Raw genomic sequence first — 19,755 nt, 5'->3', positions numbered from 1 at the left:
GTATTAATAATTTTTATGTCTATTTGTTTTTATGAAATATTACATAGAAATAAAGTTTACCGGACCACTAAAAAATATAGAAATTAATTTTTAGAGCAATTAAAGCTTGCCTTGAAAGAAATCCCAACGCGTTTAGGCCGAAAATTGGAAAGGCAAAAGATGTAGCAGGAGATATTTCAATAAGGAAACACACGAAAGGTTGCAATTGCAAGAGATCAGGTTGTTTGAAAAATTATTGTGAATGTTACGAGGTAAGTTTTATGTTTTAATACCTTTTTAATTCTGAATATGCATTCAAACATTTTAAATAACCCTCACCGTATCGTATTAACGATACGAATTTGAATGAATTGTGTGGTTATAACTGAATTTTGCTAATATAAGACTTTTCAATAAACAAATTTCATTACTGTGAGAATATCTCCTCCTTTTAACTGAAGCACCTAATCCGCTGAGTTTCCAACAACAAACAATACTCGTTTACCTCATTAGTAGTAGTAATTAAATATTTCTGGAGTAATTATAGTAAAAGACGGTCCCAGGCATTGAGCATCATCCATATTATAATTTTAAAAGCAGAGAATCACAAATCTATTTGTCACTTATAATTTGACAACATTAGAAACGTGGCGAATATGAATGTGGCAAAGGTGGTGTTTTGCGTACTATTAAATGTGAAATTCATCAACAATTATGGTGAATGACTCGACAACAGTTTATCTTTTTTTCAATGATGTTTATATATGAAGATTTTTTTTAATTATTTCATCAAAATGTCAGTTATCGAATATATTATTTGTCTAAGAAGTAAAAAGTTCAAGAACATTTTATTATATTAACACTTAAATTGGCAAGATATCAACCAATGACTTTTTTTCTTGTTTCCATGATTTCCTGTCATTTAGACTTCAAGTAAGATGTCAGAAAAAATTTTTCAACCATAAGTTTCAATAAGGTATCATATATGATATCTTGGAGGTTTAGGGAGCACTGGGATTTATTATTTAGCTAAAAATTTCTAAAATTTAGCTGAAATCACATTTTTGGCTTCCTTTTTTACATTTAGAATGTCTTTTCAATTTTTGTTTCTTCAAATTAAATATTTATAATTTTTGCGCAAGCCATTAAATTTAGATAGTAATTAGTTTTAATTGCTTTTGTCATATAGAACAGAATTTTTGTTTAAATAATGGTAAAACAAGGCCCATGGCCATCAATAATATCAGTTAGATGGGAACAATAAATTAAGACAACAACGCATCTCAGCTCAAAATAATTTTATTAAAAATAATATAAAAATACAAAAAATAATATAATAAATATCAATAAACAATTTAGTTATAAAAAGCGTATTAATTTTGTTTAAAAAAATCATTTTAGCTTTTACTGTAAACGGGCAAAGTATCAAATATGATACGTTCACAAAATGCATTTTCTACAACAGAAAATCAGTTATCACTATTTTTCCTTTCCATAATTGCATTCCATATTGTTTGTACAATAACAAAAAACAATTTACATTTTTAGGAAGAGACGCCATTTCACTGATGAGATGTGGGCTATTGAAGGTTTTTGTTGATAAATGTTGTTATAACTTTCATTGGACGTAAAACAGTGTGACCAACACATTCACAATGAAATTCCCTTGCCCTGAGAGAAAGAACCAGGTCCAAAGGTTTACCGCCGATTTTTAAAAAAATTGTTGAGCAGATGGTATCATATATGATACCATGCCCGTTTAAGGGTTAAATTAATTCAATCATAACCACACAACTTATTTTCTACAGGCGTTATTAACAATAAGGAGAATAATTTATATCGGGTAACCTTGTACAAGTTGATTCATTAAGTATGAGACTATCCAATACCATGCAGTTACTAATTTTAAGGAATAAATGATCAAATAAAATCTTCTCACGCACTCTCAGTGGTTACAGCTCATTGGAAAAATCTAACATAGATTTAGTACAATGTATGTATATAGGTACCATAAATTCGAGTAGAAACATTAATGTATTTTATATTATTATTTTGGTTATTAAAGTCGCCTCTTTTAATTTAGCATAATTTGTGAAAATCAGTTCAAACATTGATACATTTGGCCATTGCCTTCCACCTCAAACTATTTGCACTCAGTAGAGCTCTCGAAACTATAACATTAAGTCTATCGAAGCCTCTTCTTATCCCCTTATAGGACCTTCGAAGGTGCCTGACATGAAAACCTCTCTAGCTACATTTCTACCTGATTTGTACATACTAGAACTAATGATTCCTATTCGAATAGTCGACGTGATAGCTCTTCTCCCTGAAACCAATGGCCTCCTCTACTGTTTTTAATTATTTTATTGCTGTTCTTTTCTGAGACCGTTGCCACTGTCGCTCCTCATAAACATTCACATCCATCCTCAACCTAAAGGAACTTCATCCTTCATATCACCTCTAAATATATATTGCATAGAGATATCTCAAACTTTGATTGAATTCCTATTCGCTTTGGGTTCAATTAGCTCAGCTATCAGCTCTGAAATTTTTACCTTTCTCTGTTAATAACTATCCATTTCCTTTTCCCTCTTGTTGTGCGCTATTTTTAAAGGTTAAAAACATTCCGGGATATTCGGTAACTGCATAACCTCAAATTGTAAAGAACCCAATTATATTTTGTAAATGATATAATATCGCTTATCAATTTGACAACAAACTGATAGCAGCGGTAACAAGAACTTGTTATATAATAGTCAAAAAACTATTTTCCTGTGGAAATCATGGTACCTTGAAGACATTTATTCCTTATCATATCCTATAACATTTCCGAAACAGTGCTTGTCTAAGCATATTATGTTATGGATAATAATTAAACTGATTGTTTGGAATCTACTTAAGTTGAATAATTTAGTCTCTTCGCTTTAGATGTTTAGCAAGATTTGCATTCTGTAATTACATTTTTTATTTCTGTTAGTTATTTTAATAAATTCCATCGTCATTCTCAGCTTTATAAATTTTTAGAGATTTTTTATTATACATACTTGTATTGTAGGTCTATTTAAAATATGCAATTATGAATATCTTGTCTACTGTTGATCTGACTGATTTAAATCCTTTCCAATTATTGTTTTCAATGCTTATAAATTTGGAAATTATTTTATATGTTACGTCTAGTAATGCTAACTTTGTTTTGACAACATGTTTTGTTACTTTCCTCGATTATGTATACAGTGTGTCCACCTAAGTTGGTGGTATATGGTAAACTTTTTTATTATTAATTTTACGAAAAAAATTTATACTTTATAAAAAGTTCTGCATGGTCCAAAACCTAAGATTCAATCATCAGATGCTAAATTTTTTCAGTCGTATACGAGGTTTGTCAAAAAATGTGATTCTTAATCTAGAGTAAAGTACCTTTCTTTTCGACAATATCGAAAATTGTTATAAAGAAAAGAAGTGTAGAAGTGTAAAATAGCTTTCAAATATTCAACTTTGTTTATTTACATTGAAAAAATTTTTTTTTCCTACATTTTCTCTGTTATTATGTTGGAAATTTAAGTTTGCACATTAATGCATTGCATTTATTAATTATAAATTTGATTAAACAATCCTAAATAGACTTTCAAAAACAATTCTCATCCAGTGCATCCTAGATTAATTATGCATTAATGTGCAAACTTAAATTTCTAACGTAATAAACAATTTGAAAGCTATTTTTAATTCTAAACATCTTTTCTTTATAACAATTTTCGAAATTGTTAAAAAGAAAGTTACTCTAGATTAAAAATTACATTTTTTGACAAACCCTGCTTTCGACTGAAAAAATTTAACATCTGATGATTGAATTTTAGGTTTTGGACTATGCAGAACTTTTTCCCACATGCCACCAACTTACGTGGATACACTGTATACAATTATTAAATTCTTCCATTGGTTTGATTCTTCCTATTTGTAATAACAGCTTCTAAAGTTTCTTTTGAATTTCTTTTCTCTATTTTTTCTAAATTTTTACCAACATTTCATCTTCACCATGACTTTTATCTTCCCTAAGTTATATTTATAAATTTTATATTTGTCATAACGGTCAGTTTATAAACAGTCGTGTGTCATTTAAATCTTGATGATATCTACTTGGTATTAACAACTCATTTTCGTATATTTTGTATTCGATATTTATGCACATATTTATCGTTATTCTTGTAGACATCGTATGCTTGACAGGCTCATGTATTCCCATTTTTAGTTTGATTTCCTTTTTTCAGAAACAAAGTTTCTTATATGTAGATCCCAGATATAGTATAATCAAAACCGTAGATGATCCCTATCATGTTTCCAATACCCTAAAGATTGGTCTAGTAAGTAAACACCTGCCACATACAGTAATATTTCGGAATATAAAAGTACATTTGTTATACAGGTCTGGACAAATTCAAACTTCGCTAACACAAGTTGGTAAATAAAGATGGGCAAGGAGCCGCAGAAGAGAATGGAGAGACCATGTTGACAGAATGCCAAATGAACGGTTAGCAAAAATTGCAAAGAAAAAGAAACCAGACACAACTCGACCACCTATAAGGTGATATGAAAGCTGGTCCTCAGCATCCCAACTACTCCTGGCAAACCCTTGATGAAAATACAGGACCTAGTCCTAACGTAAGAAGAAGAAGAAGAAAATATATTGTCATTTTTCAATTAAACACTATGAATGAGTAAAAATCATCAGCACAACAAAGCTAAATAGGAAATCATATCAAACAAAACAAGTCTCATTTTGTCAACTTGCAAATCCAAATAATAGAAAAAAGACATATTTACACAATCTTCTGGTATTTATAAAGTTGAAAACACACAAAATTACACACTCTAGTATATTGTTTTGAAATTTGAAAAAATAGCTTATTGTGTGAGAAAGACATGAGACCGGCTTCGTTCTGATCCCTATTCTGTGTGACTGACAGGAATAACTGATCGAGCTGGAAGTGATCAGCTATCAACCGCTGAGAGCAGAAAATTATTAAAGTACTAATAACGCTTTTTAAAAATAGTGGTGAACGGTGGAAAGATGAAAATTCACCAATAGAAAAAATGGGATGGATCACCTTTATCAACTAAAGCTATAAAGCAATCGTATTCTCGATGGCATTGCCCTATAAAATACTCAAAATGAAAAGCAGGGCTTCGGCTCTTGATAATAATCATTACAGTGAACTAATAGTTATAAAAGATGTATCAAGCAAAGGAGCAATTGAAACAGTCTAGTCGTGAATTAGAAATTGTTGTAACGATTGTTTGGAGAGTTTTAAGAAGATGCTTAACAATTATGTAGATAGTTTTTAGTTGTTACAAACTCGAAAACCTTTTGTCTCCTACCGCGGTGAAAAGTTAAGGGACTTTTTATATAATGTAACTGGTACTGACCTTAATGAAAGAGCTTCAAGGTCACCCGATCTAATACCGTGTGATTTATACATTTATAAAAGATAGTGTGTGCGCCTCCACTACTAGTGTTGACCTCCTATTAACCAATGTTCTCATAGTTATTAGTATAATTAATAATAAATAACGCGACTGAGGTGTGAGGCTTGGGAAAATTCTAATCGACCAACTTTATCCGACTTGCATGAAATATCCAGACCTGTATACCTATCTCCTATAAAATGAGACGAAATTACTTTGAAACTTGATATGTAAATATTGATTTTGTTTTCATGGACCTTTTTCAGGCAAAAATCGCTTGTTCGAATAACTGCAAATGCATTGGTTGTCGAAACATTGAAGATTCCGTCGAAAGGAAAAATATTAGACATGTTAATGAGAAATCTACCAATACTCCTGTATATACTGAAACCCTTAATGTTAATAATAACAAAATTGGTCAAATTCGACCTAGACGAACCTCCAGCTCGAGGTAAGTTACTGATATACCTGTAATAAAATATTTTGCATTAATTTCTTCACTCAAATTATCATTACTAAAAAAATAACCAGATAGTTAATTTGTCTTTAAGGAAAAATTGGAGTTTATAAGAAAAAAATATGAAATTTCTACATATTACTGTCTCTAAGTGATATTTGTATTATTATTTAAAATTTATACGGGTTGTTCCTGTTACCTGCTCACTTTTCTTAGTTGGTTCCTACTTTGATAAGTTTTAATTGGTATTTGCATTAATTTTATTAAATATCCTTTTTAGAAAACAAACCATCAATTTTATAACAGACGACGTTATAGAAGCCACCTGTCAGTGTTTGCTAACAATATCTGACAATGCCGACGAAAATGTACAAGACGAAGAAATGACTAAACACCTCATTATAGAAGAATTCGGAAGATGTCTTACAGAAATAATCGACTGTTCATCGAATCGTAGTATAAGTTAATTTTGATTGTATATACATTTAGACCCGTTCGAAATTTTTGTGTACATGATTTAAAATAATTCCCAATTGTTTTTTATCCTCCTCCCCGTAAATATTTTAAGGTTAAAAAAGGCCAACTGTGGCCTTAGTTGATTAGGATATAATTGATTTAACTTTATTTAAAAAAAAATAAAAACGAGAAGACCTTTTTCAGTAATTTTATTTTCACACGAAAGTGTGTAGTTTAAACAATTTTCCAACATAATTTCCGCCACTTGTCATATCGTCCAATTACCATCTTCAAATAACCCTAATAGTTCTGTTACCACAAAGACTCTGCCGTTTTGACGACTTTGTGGCGCTCATCTCGCAAGAGTTTTTCTATATTAGGGAACACAACAGGGTTATAATGAAGCAAAATGTCGCCTTTTTTAATAGAACAGCGGAGTTTTCTCAAAGTCTTACAATACGTCATTTTGTCACCTCAAGGCAAGAAGCAATTTTTCTCCTCAAACTACGATGCAAATGCTTCGTTGGACTGACAATGTTTATTATTTTAATATTAGTGTAATATAAGTTACTCATGTCTCATCGCCAGGCACTGTCTCACTTGAAAAGTCATTACCTTCAATATACTACAAAAGTGTCCCAAAAGCACAATACAACTATTGACTTAAACGTTAAGCCTCAATTTTATATAGATCACTGTGGGAAACTGCAAAGATAATAACAAAACCGTAAAGGGTCTTTGATTTTTCCGTAAGTGATACGACCATCTTCAAACACTCTGACCAAATTTTGAACCATTCAATCATACACAATTTTTTCTCCATACTGCATAGATTTTAGAATGAAGATAATATTAGACCTTTAGCACAAAGAGCTTACTTTGCAGTCAGTAGGACTCTCCATTGTTGGAATACCTTAAGCATTTTAAAAAATCAAACGCACCGACAAAAAACGCAGTACTTACAGTCTGCTATGAGGTCATTAAAGTAACGTTGAATTTTCAATTCTTGAGTTGAATTTACCTCTGTAGCATAAATATTTTCTTTAAGATACAACCAAACTGTGTAATCTAAGGGATTAAAATCTAAAAACTACTTTTATTGCTTCTGAATAAAGTATTAGAAAGTATAACACAAGAAGGCTAGAGCCTTTGAAATATAACGGAGCGCTTTTTATAAATTAAAGCATATTATATATTTTTGAAATTACCGACCAATGTAACTTAGTGTGGAAATCAAAAGAGATCATTGTAAACGTTCGTGAAGATCATTCAAAGATCTTGTAAAAGATGTATCACTTGAACGTCCTTCCAATGGAATGAATTTGATGGACATTGAAATAACAATAGTCGTTTAATAGCTAAGTAGTATTTTATTTTAGCACTATATATATACAAATGTTTGATGTATTAAAAAACAGTACAGTTTTGATTTCATCGAAAGGAATGAAAATAAAATACCTCTAATAAACTCACAAATTCTAATGTATCATTATAAAAAAAGTGATTAAAATAAACTCATTTCAGATACAAAAGATAATGGTGCTCCTAAAAAAATATTACCAAACTGTAATTATACTCAGCAATAATCTTGAATTATTCATAACTTCGTTAAGTACAAATATTTTTTAATCCGTTCTGTTTAATAATTTGCACTGTCCTGTTTATCCATTGACTTAATTTGGCGATATAAAAATTGAATAGTCATAATTCAATCCAGAATATTGCCGATTAGTGAAAATATAAAAAGCATACTCAAAGGAATTCTTCATGTTCCCAGCTTGACATAACTAGTTTAAATGTTATTTGTCATTCAGTCTGTACAAGGAGTGAAAGGTTGGATTACGTTAACGCCAAGAACGATATCAGGAAGCAGGGGAATTACATACAACAAATTCCATAAAAAACTATAGAAAATATCGAACATAACTTTGGAAAGAATGCCCTGAAAAATTATCTGATCAAACACCTGGAAGAAATAACATATCAGCAGCAACCTTGGTCAATCAAAAAAAGACTGTATAGTTCTATAGACTAGCTAACGTCCACTTTCATAGATCTGTCTGAATGTTCCAGAATAATCGGCCCATGATTAATGTCTTTGAAATCTTAAATGTCATACATCAAATATTCGATGAATAATAAGGGCAGAAGAGACTAGTACTAGAGAAGCACTGAAATAATTGAAATTAGTACAGAAATTTTTGAAAAACTTATTTATATGTTTCATTGACTACGAAAAATATTTTGATTATATTCGACTAACTATTTACATCGCTTTTAGAAAAAAATTACATAAATGGCAAGATATATAAATCATAAGAAATCTTATCTAAATGAAACAGTGATAATTGTAAATAACGTAGGAAATCTTGGCCACACAACTTTAAAAACAGAAAATTGAATTGATATGTTGGGAATGGAGATATTACTTTTTAGAATCTAATAAATTGACCAAGTGACGAATGTACAGGAGTTATGCAGAACTAGAGTTCAAAAATAAGTAAGAAAGTGTATCTGACATAGAACCCCATTATACAAAAAGCGGATAGAGAAGCTTTTGTCGAATAGATGATGCAAACGTGTGGCATATCAAGAAAAATGAGTGATTTTGTAGATTAACTCTGTGAATTACAATTTTTAAATAGCGTCAAAAATGAAATTTTGAATATTTAATCACCTACAGTGAAATAACTTTATCGGAAGTAGTGCTTACTATCATTGGCCTAACTTTGTTATTACTCGATACTCTAAAACACTACTTAATACCGAGCTAAATAGAGATTTTAAAAAAATGACATATTTTCAAGCTCATGATATAAAATATATGAAGTTTGAAAGTTGGACTAGTTCAAAGAAAAACTTCTGGTAAGAGCGGCAATGCGTCAATCTTCGGAATTTTATTGAACGTTGAAATTAGTAATATAGAGAAAAATGAAGAATATAAAAATATGGAACAGGAAAAACTAGATATTATTGTACAAAGTCTCACAATCGAAGGACATAAGAAGAAGTAGTAACTCAATGAGAAGACGGATCTACGAATCATAAATTTTTGCTGTAAACGGAAGGAATGAATATGGGAAATATGTAAAATCAATAAGCAAACGATAGATTTTATAGATTTAATGGGAATACAACCATATATTCATATAATATCGACCGAATTCCGGTGTTTTTCTCAAAATATAATCTAACATTGACAACTGGGACAATTGCATGAATATAAAATTAAAATATGTTTTGACCACACAATTTTTTATTCTTAATTGGCACATTCCAAATGTCAGTATACGAAAAACAAGCAGTTACATTGAAATTTATAAAAAAGTATTTTAAATATTGACAAATTCATTTAGAAATACAGTCAGATATTTTTGTATTTATTGACATATCTAAAGTTAGGATTTGAGCTTTTTGACAATTCCGAAGCTCATGTTTTCGCATTTCATTCCTGTATAACTGTAGATGAACCAAAACGAAAGATATTTTGGCCATTATTAAGAAAAAAATAATTAAAATCAACCAAAATGTGATCATATTGGCCAAATGACCCAAAATGACATGAATCCACATCATAAAGCATCAATCAAAAAGTCGATTGGTCCAAATGTTGTGATGATAAGATTCAAAAAACAACCTTCAAAATGACAAAAGTTTTCATAGTATCGAGAATACGGTATTCTTTTTAATCGTGAAAAAAGAATATTAAATGTATTCGAATCTTAAATTATTTCGACTAAATTCCAGCGTTTTTCAAAATACAATTTAACCCTGACAACTCGGTCAATTATATCAGTCTATAAATCACCCACCACATGAGAATAAAATGTTTTGACCATACATATAAAATAGTATGTTAAATTCTAGCAAATTTCTGTATACATGAACCCTTTCTGAAAATTCTAATTTTCTTGTAATTGATTGTTTCAAGTTTATTTATTTATTTTTTGTATCTGTATTTTCTCAACAAGATGGCTGTCATAAGTAAACATTATCACATTTATTATCAAAAGTATTTTAAAGCGACTGTTGGTTCAACTGACACCCCTCAAGACAATAACAAGTGTCGATCAGATTCTAAATTTCATATAGTTGTTAAAAAATTGTACAGTAGTGGATCGATCACGATTGACAATAATACATCATGCGAATGTTGCTACTTAAGTTTTAAGATATTTGTTTTTATTTGTCTATTTCAAAACTTTAAGTAGCAACGTATACATAAATAGCTTACTACTACGCTCTTAAAATAATTATTAAATTCAATAATTTGTTAAAAAAATACGGCAAAAAGCAAATTTACAACAAGAGAAATGAACGGAAGGTATTTCTGCTAAATTATCTTGTTTACCAATGGATCTACTTTAGCAACTAGACTAACTGTAGCATCAATTAATACTCCAATTGAACATCTTAGTCTTGGGTTAACTGATACTTTGACAAAAATTTTATATCTTCATCAACAGCACATTAAAAAATCCTTTACTTTTAACAGAACTGTTAAAGATATGGTACTGCCACACAATTATGTTTTCCTGGTTTTAGATGTAATATCACATAACATTTCCAACATTTACTTTCAATAGCACATATTTTTTACATAATAATACAAAATTAACAATACATTAAAAAATATATTGGTCCATTCCAAGAATATATTACTAGAATTTGGAAAAGTGGTTTGTTATGAAATTAGCTGTATTAATTGTTGTGACAATAATTATGTTGGGCTAACTAAGATGTCTGGTTATGTCCAGTTCAAAGATCCAATATGAATGGAATCATAATAATGTAAATTTGTTAAAAAACAAATTGTTCAATACATTTGAAAGTTTTAAGGTTCTTAAATGTAAAAATAGTTTAAATAGGGACAGTTCATTCTATATAAATTGAGGAGAAAAACTATACAAACCCTTCAGAAGGCAACGGGAAACGACTGAAGTAATTTACCCCAAGAAAATTACATGGAATTAGGTGCGAAGAAATGATAAACTAACAACAGGTAACAGCAACTAGCAGAGGGATCAGACAAGGATGCATCCTGTTTCGACTTTCATTTAATCTCTACTCTGGGGCCATCTTTAATGAAGCACTCTAAAGTGAAGATAGAGGAGTGAAAGTTAACGGGGTGTATGTAAGCAATATTAGAAACGCAGACGACTCAGTTCTAATAACAGACACTATTGAGAATATGCGGCACATGATCGAACGAATAAACTGTGTTGGTAAAAAGTACGGATTAAAAATGTAAAAACACTAATCGAAATACCAATGAAATAAATTAACTGTAATTTTTTTAAAGTCTTGGTTAATAATTGAGTGGCAAAAGTGACACAAAAGTTCACTTGTTGAACAAGTATCTTATGGAGGGCATTTTCTATGGATTACAATTCTGTAATGTTCGAAAAAAATCAGGAAAACCAACCGCAGAAGACAATTTTAGTTCTCACACATTGGTTCAAACAAAAACGTTTTTGAACAGTCAAAACATCGAATTGATCACTCAAATATTGAGACCCAGTCATCTTAGACTTAAAGGCATTAGTAGAAAATGAAGCAGTAAAGCGCTGACGACATAGCTGGGCATCTAAGCGCTTTAGAACAATGTAAGTTGCCCATTGAAATGGTCAAGGACGCCATGTCTTTCAAATGATGCTTCATGGGCAATTATGAACAAGCACAGCTACGGACTACTGTTGATAATGGGATCCTACGAAGCTCGCTAATTTCAAAGGGCTCAGAAGCTTATTTCCCATTCGGAAATATAAGGCATCCATACATTACCCACAATTCAACTACGGATATACATAAATATTAGCAAAGAACAAAGTTAATTGCAGAGAATTGTTTGTTAAACTAACTGAACCTAAAAAGTTGTTTCATTAAACTAAGAGGGGCTAAAAAGAGTTACTGGTATGTTTACTGGACACTGTTTGGTGACGAACATCGGAGAAGATTTCAACAGCTCTTGTCGATTCTGCGCAGAACCAAGGGAAACAGTCGTCTGAGATTGCGAGAATGTCCATCTAGAAAGACTACGTCCAGTTTGATTTATTAAAAAACGACATTTTTCTCACTCTTGTGTTTGTTGAATCCTTCAGCATCATACTACAACAGGGTTGACAATAATAAAAAATATTTTGATAAACGCTAAAATTTGGCCTAAAAGTTATTTATTGAAACCTAGCAAAAGTCAATAGACCAAGATTCAATCATTACTAGACATTATTAAAAAAATATAAAACACGGTTTTGCTTATGTACTTTCTATATCAATATTTTCTATATTTATTTTAGAAAATACAATTATAATAAAACAAACAAGTAATTTTTTAATTTAAGTAATTCTTGCTCCACTACTGCAAGTTGTTTTTGAAAGTCTTTAAGCATTTTTTCTTTTTGTTTCCAGTTTTTTAGTTTTTCTAGTTTTCTTTTCTCAGTTTCTAGAAAATCTTGTGATTTTTTGTCTTTTTGTGCTACAACCATTCCTCATAGAGAGTATAATAGATTTTGGAATATCTACATTTTTTTGTCCACCGATTTTTTGTAGATAATCGTACACCAATCTTTGGTCTATAAGTGAATATCCTTTCAAATTTTCAATCAAATTCTTCTTATTGACAGAAAATCCTCTCCTTGCTTTCGCAATGTCATGAGAAATTATTTGAAGAAATAGCGTCACCTTTTTTAAACTATTAGATAATTTCCATCCAAAAATCATCTACTCTATCATGTATGGAATAGTTTTCCATCTTATTTAGAGGGATCTTATATCTCTAAATGCCCCGTCTACTTCTTCTAACGTAGTGGCGTTACATCTGTTGGCAGTAAACAAAATATCAACTGCTTCAGACATGAGTTGCGTGGATTGTTCTAGATTATTGCTAGTCTTATTGGGATTCAGGAAACTTATTGCTTTAGTTAATTAGAATGCTAACGGGCATTTTCCCAAAAGTTTGCAAACCATATACATCAAAGAATTTCTACAATCCTTGCGAAAGATCTTTGACTGAATGCATTTTTCCAAAATCGTTTTTGCGGTCTACTCTAAATCGATATCTTGCACTCTTTTGAGGTTGCCAGATAGACCATTGGTATCCTTTTTGAAAACGTCTATTTCATACATAGGAAAGCTTTGAAGAATTTCACCTGCAACGAACCGCCTCATTAAGTTAATTGGAATGGATATCAGGTCTTCTTAAAGAAATAAAGTTAGGAAGCAACCACTTTTGATGAATGGCTCTAGTTCTTTTTATAAGGAGTGAAAGAAAGTTAGTTCAATCAAGAATAGTTTGTTTTCAAAAGTCTTTAGACAGTTTTAAAAATTCCACATGGTGGCTTCTGATCAGGGTTGCAAACTGCCGGTAACAGAAATCCCACACACACAGAATTAATCAAGCCCTCATCTTGTTTAAAATTAGACAAGAAATCAGTACAACTCATTTCTAAATTCAAAATTATGAGAGCTTCGGCTCTTATCGAATCACTCACACACGGCTAAATTCATGATTAAAAAACAATATCAAATTTGTGGAATCGAGCTGAAAAGAGACTTGTTTATTCACCATCCACAATTTTTAGTTTCAGTACTAGTTCGTTTTCTCATTTTTCCCAAATACAATTCCATCATTTAAGTAATTGTTTGTATTTTTCATATTTATTATGACCAATGTAAAAATAAAGTAACTGGAATAAATTATATTCTCTAAGATTTACTAGAAACTGCTAAATTGTCGAGCTTAAGTTATTCGGTTGAATATGAAAATCAATTCTAAAATTCTCATAAATATATGTATAATACACAACACACACACAATTTGTTTATCTACATTATAAAGTAATACCTAGCCGGTTGAAATGTCATTTATTATTTTATTGTTGTGCATCCTACTTTTATGTCTAATCAAAAACGGTTCTTTTGCAAAAATTTTACGACAAATATCACAACTGAACACCGATGAGTTATGTGTTTGCATATGTAACATATAATGACTTTTATTGTTGAAAGTTGTGTGGCAGATATTACAAGCTATACCATTAGATGCCGCATGACTCCACTTGTGGGCTTCTAAATATGATTTAACTGAAAATCGTTTGAAACAAATATCACATGAGAATGGTCGGACGCCAGTATGACTTCTTTTGTGAGTATTTAGACTAGATTTTTGGGTGAAGCGTTTTTGACATACATCACATTCAAATGGTTTTTCCCCGGTATGTGTTCGCATGTGAACCTAAAAAAAAATTCATATTATTGATAGAATAATAGAGATTTTTAACAAATATTGTTGGATGGTTATACAAAATAAATAATCATACAGGCCTATTACACTCATACTTTCAGAAAAAATTATTAATAATTGTTTAACCTATGAACACTAGATTCATGAACTTATTTAACCAGAACAAACTGGATTTAGGAAAAAGTACTATTGACAATATTATTGATCTGGGAAGTAGCGTACACTGCAAATAAACAGTAATTTTAACTATATTTATTGATATTAACAAAGCATTCCGTACTGCGTCTATAATAAACATTAAAGAGATAGAAAATATATGGTCCACTAATATGATTACCAGTGCGGTTTGAGGAAGAATGTTTTTTCAATGAAAACGTTACATCACTGTAAAAATATATTCTATTAATTTATTTTACCTTGCTTTGTTGTTGAACTTTGAGGTACTTGAAAACTTTTTCAAACTTAAAACACCTACTTAATCTGAAGGCAGGAAAGTAATCTGGAGAATGAATAACAATCTTTGTATTTGAATTGGGAACTACAGAAGGGCCAACAACGCAATGTGTTGGCAACCAGTTTTAAGAACCTCGACCTGTTGATTCGCTGGCAACTTGAATCACCCGTCTCTCAATGGACAAAGGTTATTTTGTTTTCAATCTGATCACATCAACACGAGTTTTTCACTTCAATAGGTCAGTAATTCGTTCTAATAAAATTACTGTCTTCAATAATTTATATTTTTTATGTATAAAGCAAGCACAATGGATTAAAACCTTTTACACTCGATTATTTGAGTGGTGCCTGCTGTGTAAAGATACCTATTGATATTGTTCTTGAACTTCTGTAGGTTGTAGTGTTCAGAAAATACGTGCCTTGGTAGCTGATTACACAGGCTTGCACTTCTCCAAAGGAAGGAGTCTCAATAAATTGACGTTCTGGGCATCTATAGACGAACTCGGTGTTCATGAGCTACATCTGTCTATCAAGAAGGTCTTTTGCCAAAGAAGTTTGGACTGGATTGTTTGGTTCGACATGTGATTTTTTGATATACTTAAACTTGAAAAGAATACTTTTCTTTGTTAAAATGAGGACATAAATATGTTGTTCTAATACAATTATTTATTATTTATTTAAAAAAAGTCTGTAAAGCTCAAAATTGTTGAAAATTTTAATTACCTCTAGTTGTTATATAACAAACTAATTTTTACTTTTGAGTCAATCAGGTTTTAGTCACAATTGTGTCTGCTGTGTGTGAAGAGACATGACACTAATCAGTTGACAACCAGATGGGGACTTCAGCAACTTTTGAGTATAGTTTCTTTTCAGTTGCTCCATCTGTATTGGGCCTTGATCAAATAAAAAATGTGTTCACACTATAAACAGCAAAAATTGTCTTTTCATACTGGTCGTGTATATTTCATCCACTTATTTTAAAGTGATTTTCAAAAACATCATCCAGTAACTAACTGATCATGCTAAATCTTATTAAAATGATAAGCCTTTTTGAATTCGTAATGAAAAAAGATTTAAAAATTATAAATAACCATATTTTAGCTTGAGGTAATTTTTTTAAATCGATCTGTTTTAGTCTGAGAAATATGTGGTAGGACTGTATCAAAATTTTATACATTTCAATTCCTCTATACTATTACTCCAAAATAATGACAAATAAAAGAAGCTTATGAGTTTTATATTTGTGGAAGATTTCATTTTCAAGTATTTAACTTATTTTTATACCATTTAAAAGCAGAGTTATTTAAGGATGGTTTCACATATTTCACGCTGATACAGATGTTTTTCATACTAGGAATTTGTTTCTAGAATAGATTAATTAAATCTAATGATCATTAGTTCTTAGAAAAAATAGAAAAAGGATAGTATTTGATTGCTAATTCCCTTGAGGAATACATTTGCCCTATATTGCCAGCACAATTCAATGAATGCCGGCTGGGCTGGACAGCTGGAAAAAAATTATTGAAAAGCTGCATTATTAGATTTTGTAGAAAAAATCTGAGGAGTTTCTATGTGAAATCTTTTTGAATTAATTACTACTAAAGTTAATACAGAAATAGGGCAAATTGTTGTATTAAATATATTTAAGGAGAATATTATCTTATTAAAACCACCAATATATTGTTTTTCAGTGTACTTTGAAATTATGTTTAGGAAAATTTTTTATGACTAAAAAAAACAACTATATGCTACTGTTTTACCTCTAAATACGGTTTTCTGCAAAATGAAGCATCGCAGTGGGTACATTGATATGGTTTATTATTAGAATGTTTTTTCATATGCACATAGTAGCTTGAGGCCGAAGATAAAACTTTATCACATACATTACATTTCTGTTGCTTTAATTTTTTGTATTCATTCGAAGCTTCACTATCCAGATCATGAATCTAAAACACGAACAGGGGAGTTATTACCTGAATGGATTCTCATATACAAATAACTAACTATTGGTTTAGTGTCTTCTTGAAAACTATCATCAGATATCTGAATCGGAATTAACGAACAGCGCTCTGGCTCATGCTGATTTCTCATGTCGGTAAAAATACTGTGACAAAAGAATTCAGGTCTATACATGTTTATACCTGTGATTTATTCATGTAAGAAATATTTATAGATTTATTTTTAGTTTTGTTGTGCATTTAAAAGTTGTTTTGACACTAATGACAGTTGACAAAAGTTCGTTCCGGCTTGGAATCCTGAACAAATCCACGAATATGAATTTCACTCTGATTTGGGAATGAGAACAAGATCAATCAAATGATGATATCAAAAATCCCAGAAAATAAACACTCAACACAAACAAATTAACAAATTAACTTGAAATTTAACAAAGACAAAGGTTACTACTCAAGTTTTGAGATGTAGCAGCACTGATTTGAAATGTCGAATCTGACATTGCCAACATAAAGTTTGACATATTTATTGGTGAAACATATTGTCATACGAGTGCAGTTTGAGTTGTTTACAGATAATTGAAACATTAATCAAACATTCATCTTGGTCAAAAAGTGGAATAAAATTTTTGTGCGTTGATTTTCTATGTCTTTCGACGAACGCTACAGAATAAATTTCGTGAAGCGACCAAAATCGGCTGTTGTGCTAGAAAACATTGATGATGTGCGGTAACTGAGGTTGCAATATCATCATGTGACATACCGTAAGATTGAGATATACTTGGACATAAATTCCATACTTATACATTCAATATTTCATGAAGATTTGTTCGTGTTGGATACCGCATAATTTGATAATCACTGATAAAAAAAACTGTTGATTGGTACAAACAAGTGCTGAAACAGTTCAATTGTGGTGCTTTAAAAGACTTCTAAAAGATTGTAATGGGTGACGAATCATGGGTCTATGCATACGAGCCCAAAACTAAACAACAATCGACTATATGGGTTTTTCAAGATGAGCAAATCCAACAAAAGTTGTTCTTGCATGAAGTACTTCAAAGCAAGTGGTCATCTGTTTTGTTCAAAACAACTGGACATGGCGCCACCGTTCCATTAAAGCAACATATAATGGTCAGTTAAAAATGGTACACCAACACTTATTGGCAAGAAGAGTTAAAAGAATTAGAAAAACCAGCCTCAGAAAATAAATAATTCTCCTCCACGACAATGTGAGCTCAGTTCAAACAAAAACGTTTTTGAACAGTCAAAACATCAAATTGTTGGGTCGTTTGTCATACAGTCCTAATTTGGCACCTAATGATTTCCTCTCATTCCTGCAGATCAAAAATAAATTGTGATATCAACGATTTTCAAACCTGAACAAGCAGTTGATACCATCAAATCACGTGTTTTACCTTAATCTGAATAGAAAAAATGCTTCGACAATAGGAGAATATTTTGGAAAACAATAAAGCCATATCTAATTATAAATATTTGTTTTTATTTGTCTATCTAAAAACTTCAGTAGCAACCTTTGTGTTAACAATGGTAATTTTCTGATGGTCTTTAACTTTGTAGACAGTAGACAAGATTAAAAAATGTATACGAAGGGTATGGTATGACTGTAGCTATAGTAGATTAATTGAATTGTGCAGAGTTAAAACTTGCATTGTACAAAATATTGTAGTAAATATAACCTAAAAGAAATTTGCCATGATGCTAATGTGGTCCCACACTTATTCAAGGCATTTTTAAGGACAATTTTTCGTAAATATAGGTTGTTCTTTTTCTCCCTACCCTCCATATTAATGATAAGAATGTTATAATCAGAATGCTATAAAATGACAATATTTTTACTTTCATCATTAAACTAATTCATAAATTTGACTATATTTTTTTCTTAATCACATTAAAAATATTGTTCAAAATGATGAAATAAAGTTCTATGAAAGTCACAGCCCTTGATATTAATATTAAGATATCCTGCATGACAAATTTCAATTTCCCATATGATTAACAAACCTTCCCGGTTAATCATATAGGAAATTGAAATTTATCACATTTGTCGTCATTTCCAAAAATATTTCGATGCATTTAAGAAAAAAAAGTCGATTTTTTTGAATCTGTCTTATAAATCTTATAAACATTCATATTGAAACAGCAACAATAAGATTTTCAATAATGTGATCGTTAAATTTTGACAACAGTTCAGAACGATATAATTGAACAAGAATTTATTGTTTTAATCTATAGTAAAAATAATAGATGTGATAATTTTATAAAAAATAGTTCTATTTGGGGTATAAGTTCTAGCAGTTTGTGAATTTTAACGAGTAATGGTGGTTTCTATCAGCAGTACCCATCTTCCTGAAGAATGTGCAAAATAACTAAGTATACTTAAAATATAATTTCTAATTTATCTTGGTACTATGTCCGAAACAACTAAGTATGGGGGAATGATATGTAAATTTCATGTATGTGTATGTATAAATGGCTAGTTTGTTGAACGTAAGTCTCTCAACTTCATAGTTTAAAAAGAAATTATAATTTAAAATAACACAAACCGTAGAACTTACTTGTATATAGAAGTCCAGTTTGATACTTCCCGTCGACATAACAATTTTTTAAGTTATGACCAAAACTATACGCTCGTTAAAAAAGGTATTTTATCATAAATAAGCTCCACCTGAATACATTTTGAATGAAAACATAACCATAGTAACTATTTACAGATTTGTTTAATTAGCTTCTTC

General features: G+C 30.5%; 2 protein-coding genes across 3 annotated transcripts in view; one reads left to right on the top strand and one right to left on the bottom strand.

Moving 5' to 3' along the window:
- LOC130442782 (protein lin-54 homolog) overlaps positions 1–7,716 on the top strand; it is a 17,130-nt gene extending 9,414 nt beyond the window's left edge. The window contains exons 7-9 of the mRNA XM_056777135.1: positions 95–251; positions 5,706–5,890; positions 6,177–7,716. Of these exons, the coding sequence (XP_056633113.1) occupies positions 95–251; positions 5,706–5,890; positions 6,177–6,363 (529 nt within the window). The 3' untranslated portion in view covers positions 6,364–7,716. The remainder of the gene's footprint in view (positions 1–94; positions 252–5,705; positions 5,891–6,176) is intronic.
- On the bottom strand, positions 7,703–19,755 carry LOC130442784 (zinc finger protein 182-like). 2 transcript variants are annotated; one of them, XM_056777137.1, is made up of 3 exons: positions 19,579–19,755; positions 16,808–16,993; positions 7,703–14,585 (listed from the first exon to the last, which is right to left on the bottom strand). In XM_056777137.1, the coding sequence occupies exons 1-3, from the start codon at positions 19,615–19,617 to the stop codon at positions 14,196–14,198; spliced, it is 615 nt and encodes a 204-aa protein (XP_056633115.1). In that variant the 5' UTR covers positions 19,618–19,755; the 3' UTR covers positions 7,703–14,195. The 2 variants fall into 2 exon arrangements, with proteins under 2 accessions (XP_056633115.1, XP_056633114.1); XM_056777136.1 differs by lacking the exon at positions 19,579–19,755 and adding an exon at positions 17,052–17,278.

The sequence above is a fragment of the Diorhabda sublineata genome, chromosome 4 (genome assembly GCF_026230105.1).
Source record: "Diorhabda sublineata isolate icDioSubl1.1 chromosome 4, icDioSubl1.1, whole genome shotgun sequence".
In the NCBI taxonomy this organism is placed as follows: Eukaryota; Metazoa; Arthropoda; class Insecta; order Coleoptera; family Chrysomelidae; genus Diorhabda; species Diorhabda sublineata.
This window is presented reverse-complemented; position numbering and strand designations above follow the sequence as displayed.

Bases quoted from the DNA above. Each gene is read 5' to 3' on its own strand.
- LOC130442784 (XM_056777136.1), bottom strand. From the start codon at position 17,180: ATGTATAGACCTGAATTCTTTTGTCACAGTATTTTTACCGACATGAGA. The intron at 16,994-17,051 runs GTTAGTTATTTG...TTCGTGTTTTAG, and splicing joins AAGAAGACACTAAACCAATA to ATTCATGATCTGGATAGTGA. The intron at 14,586-16,807 runs GTAAAACAGTAG...ATTTTTTTTTAG, and splicing joins GCAGAAAACCGTATTTAGAG to GTTCACATGCGAACACATAC.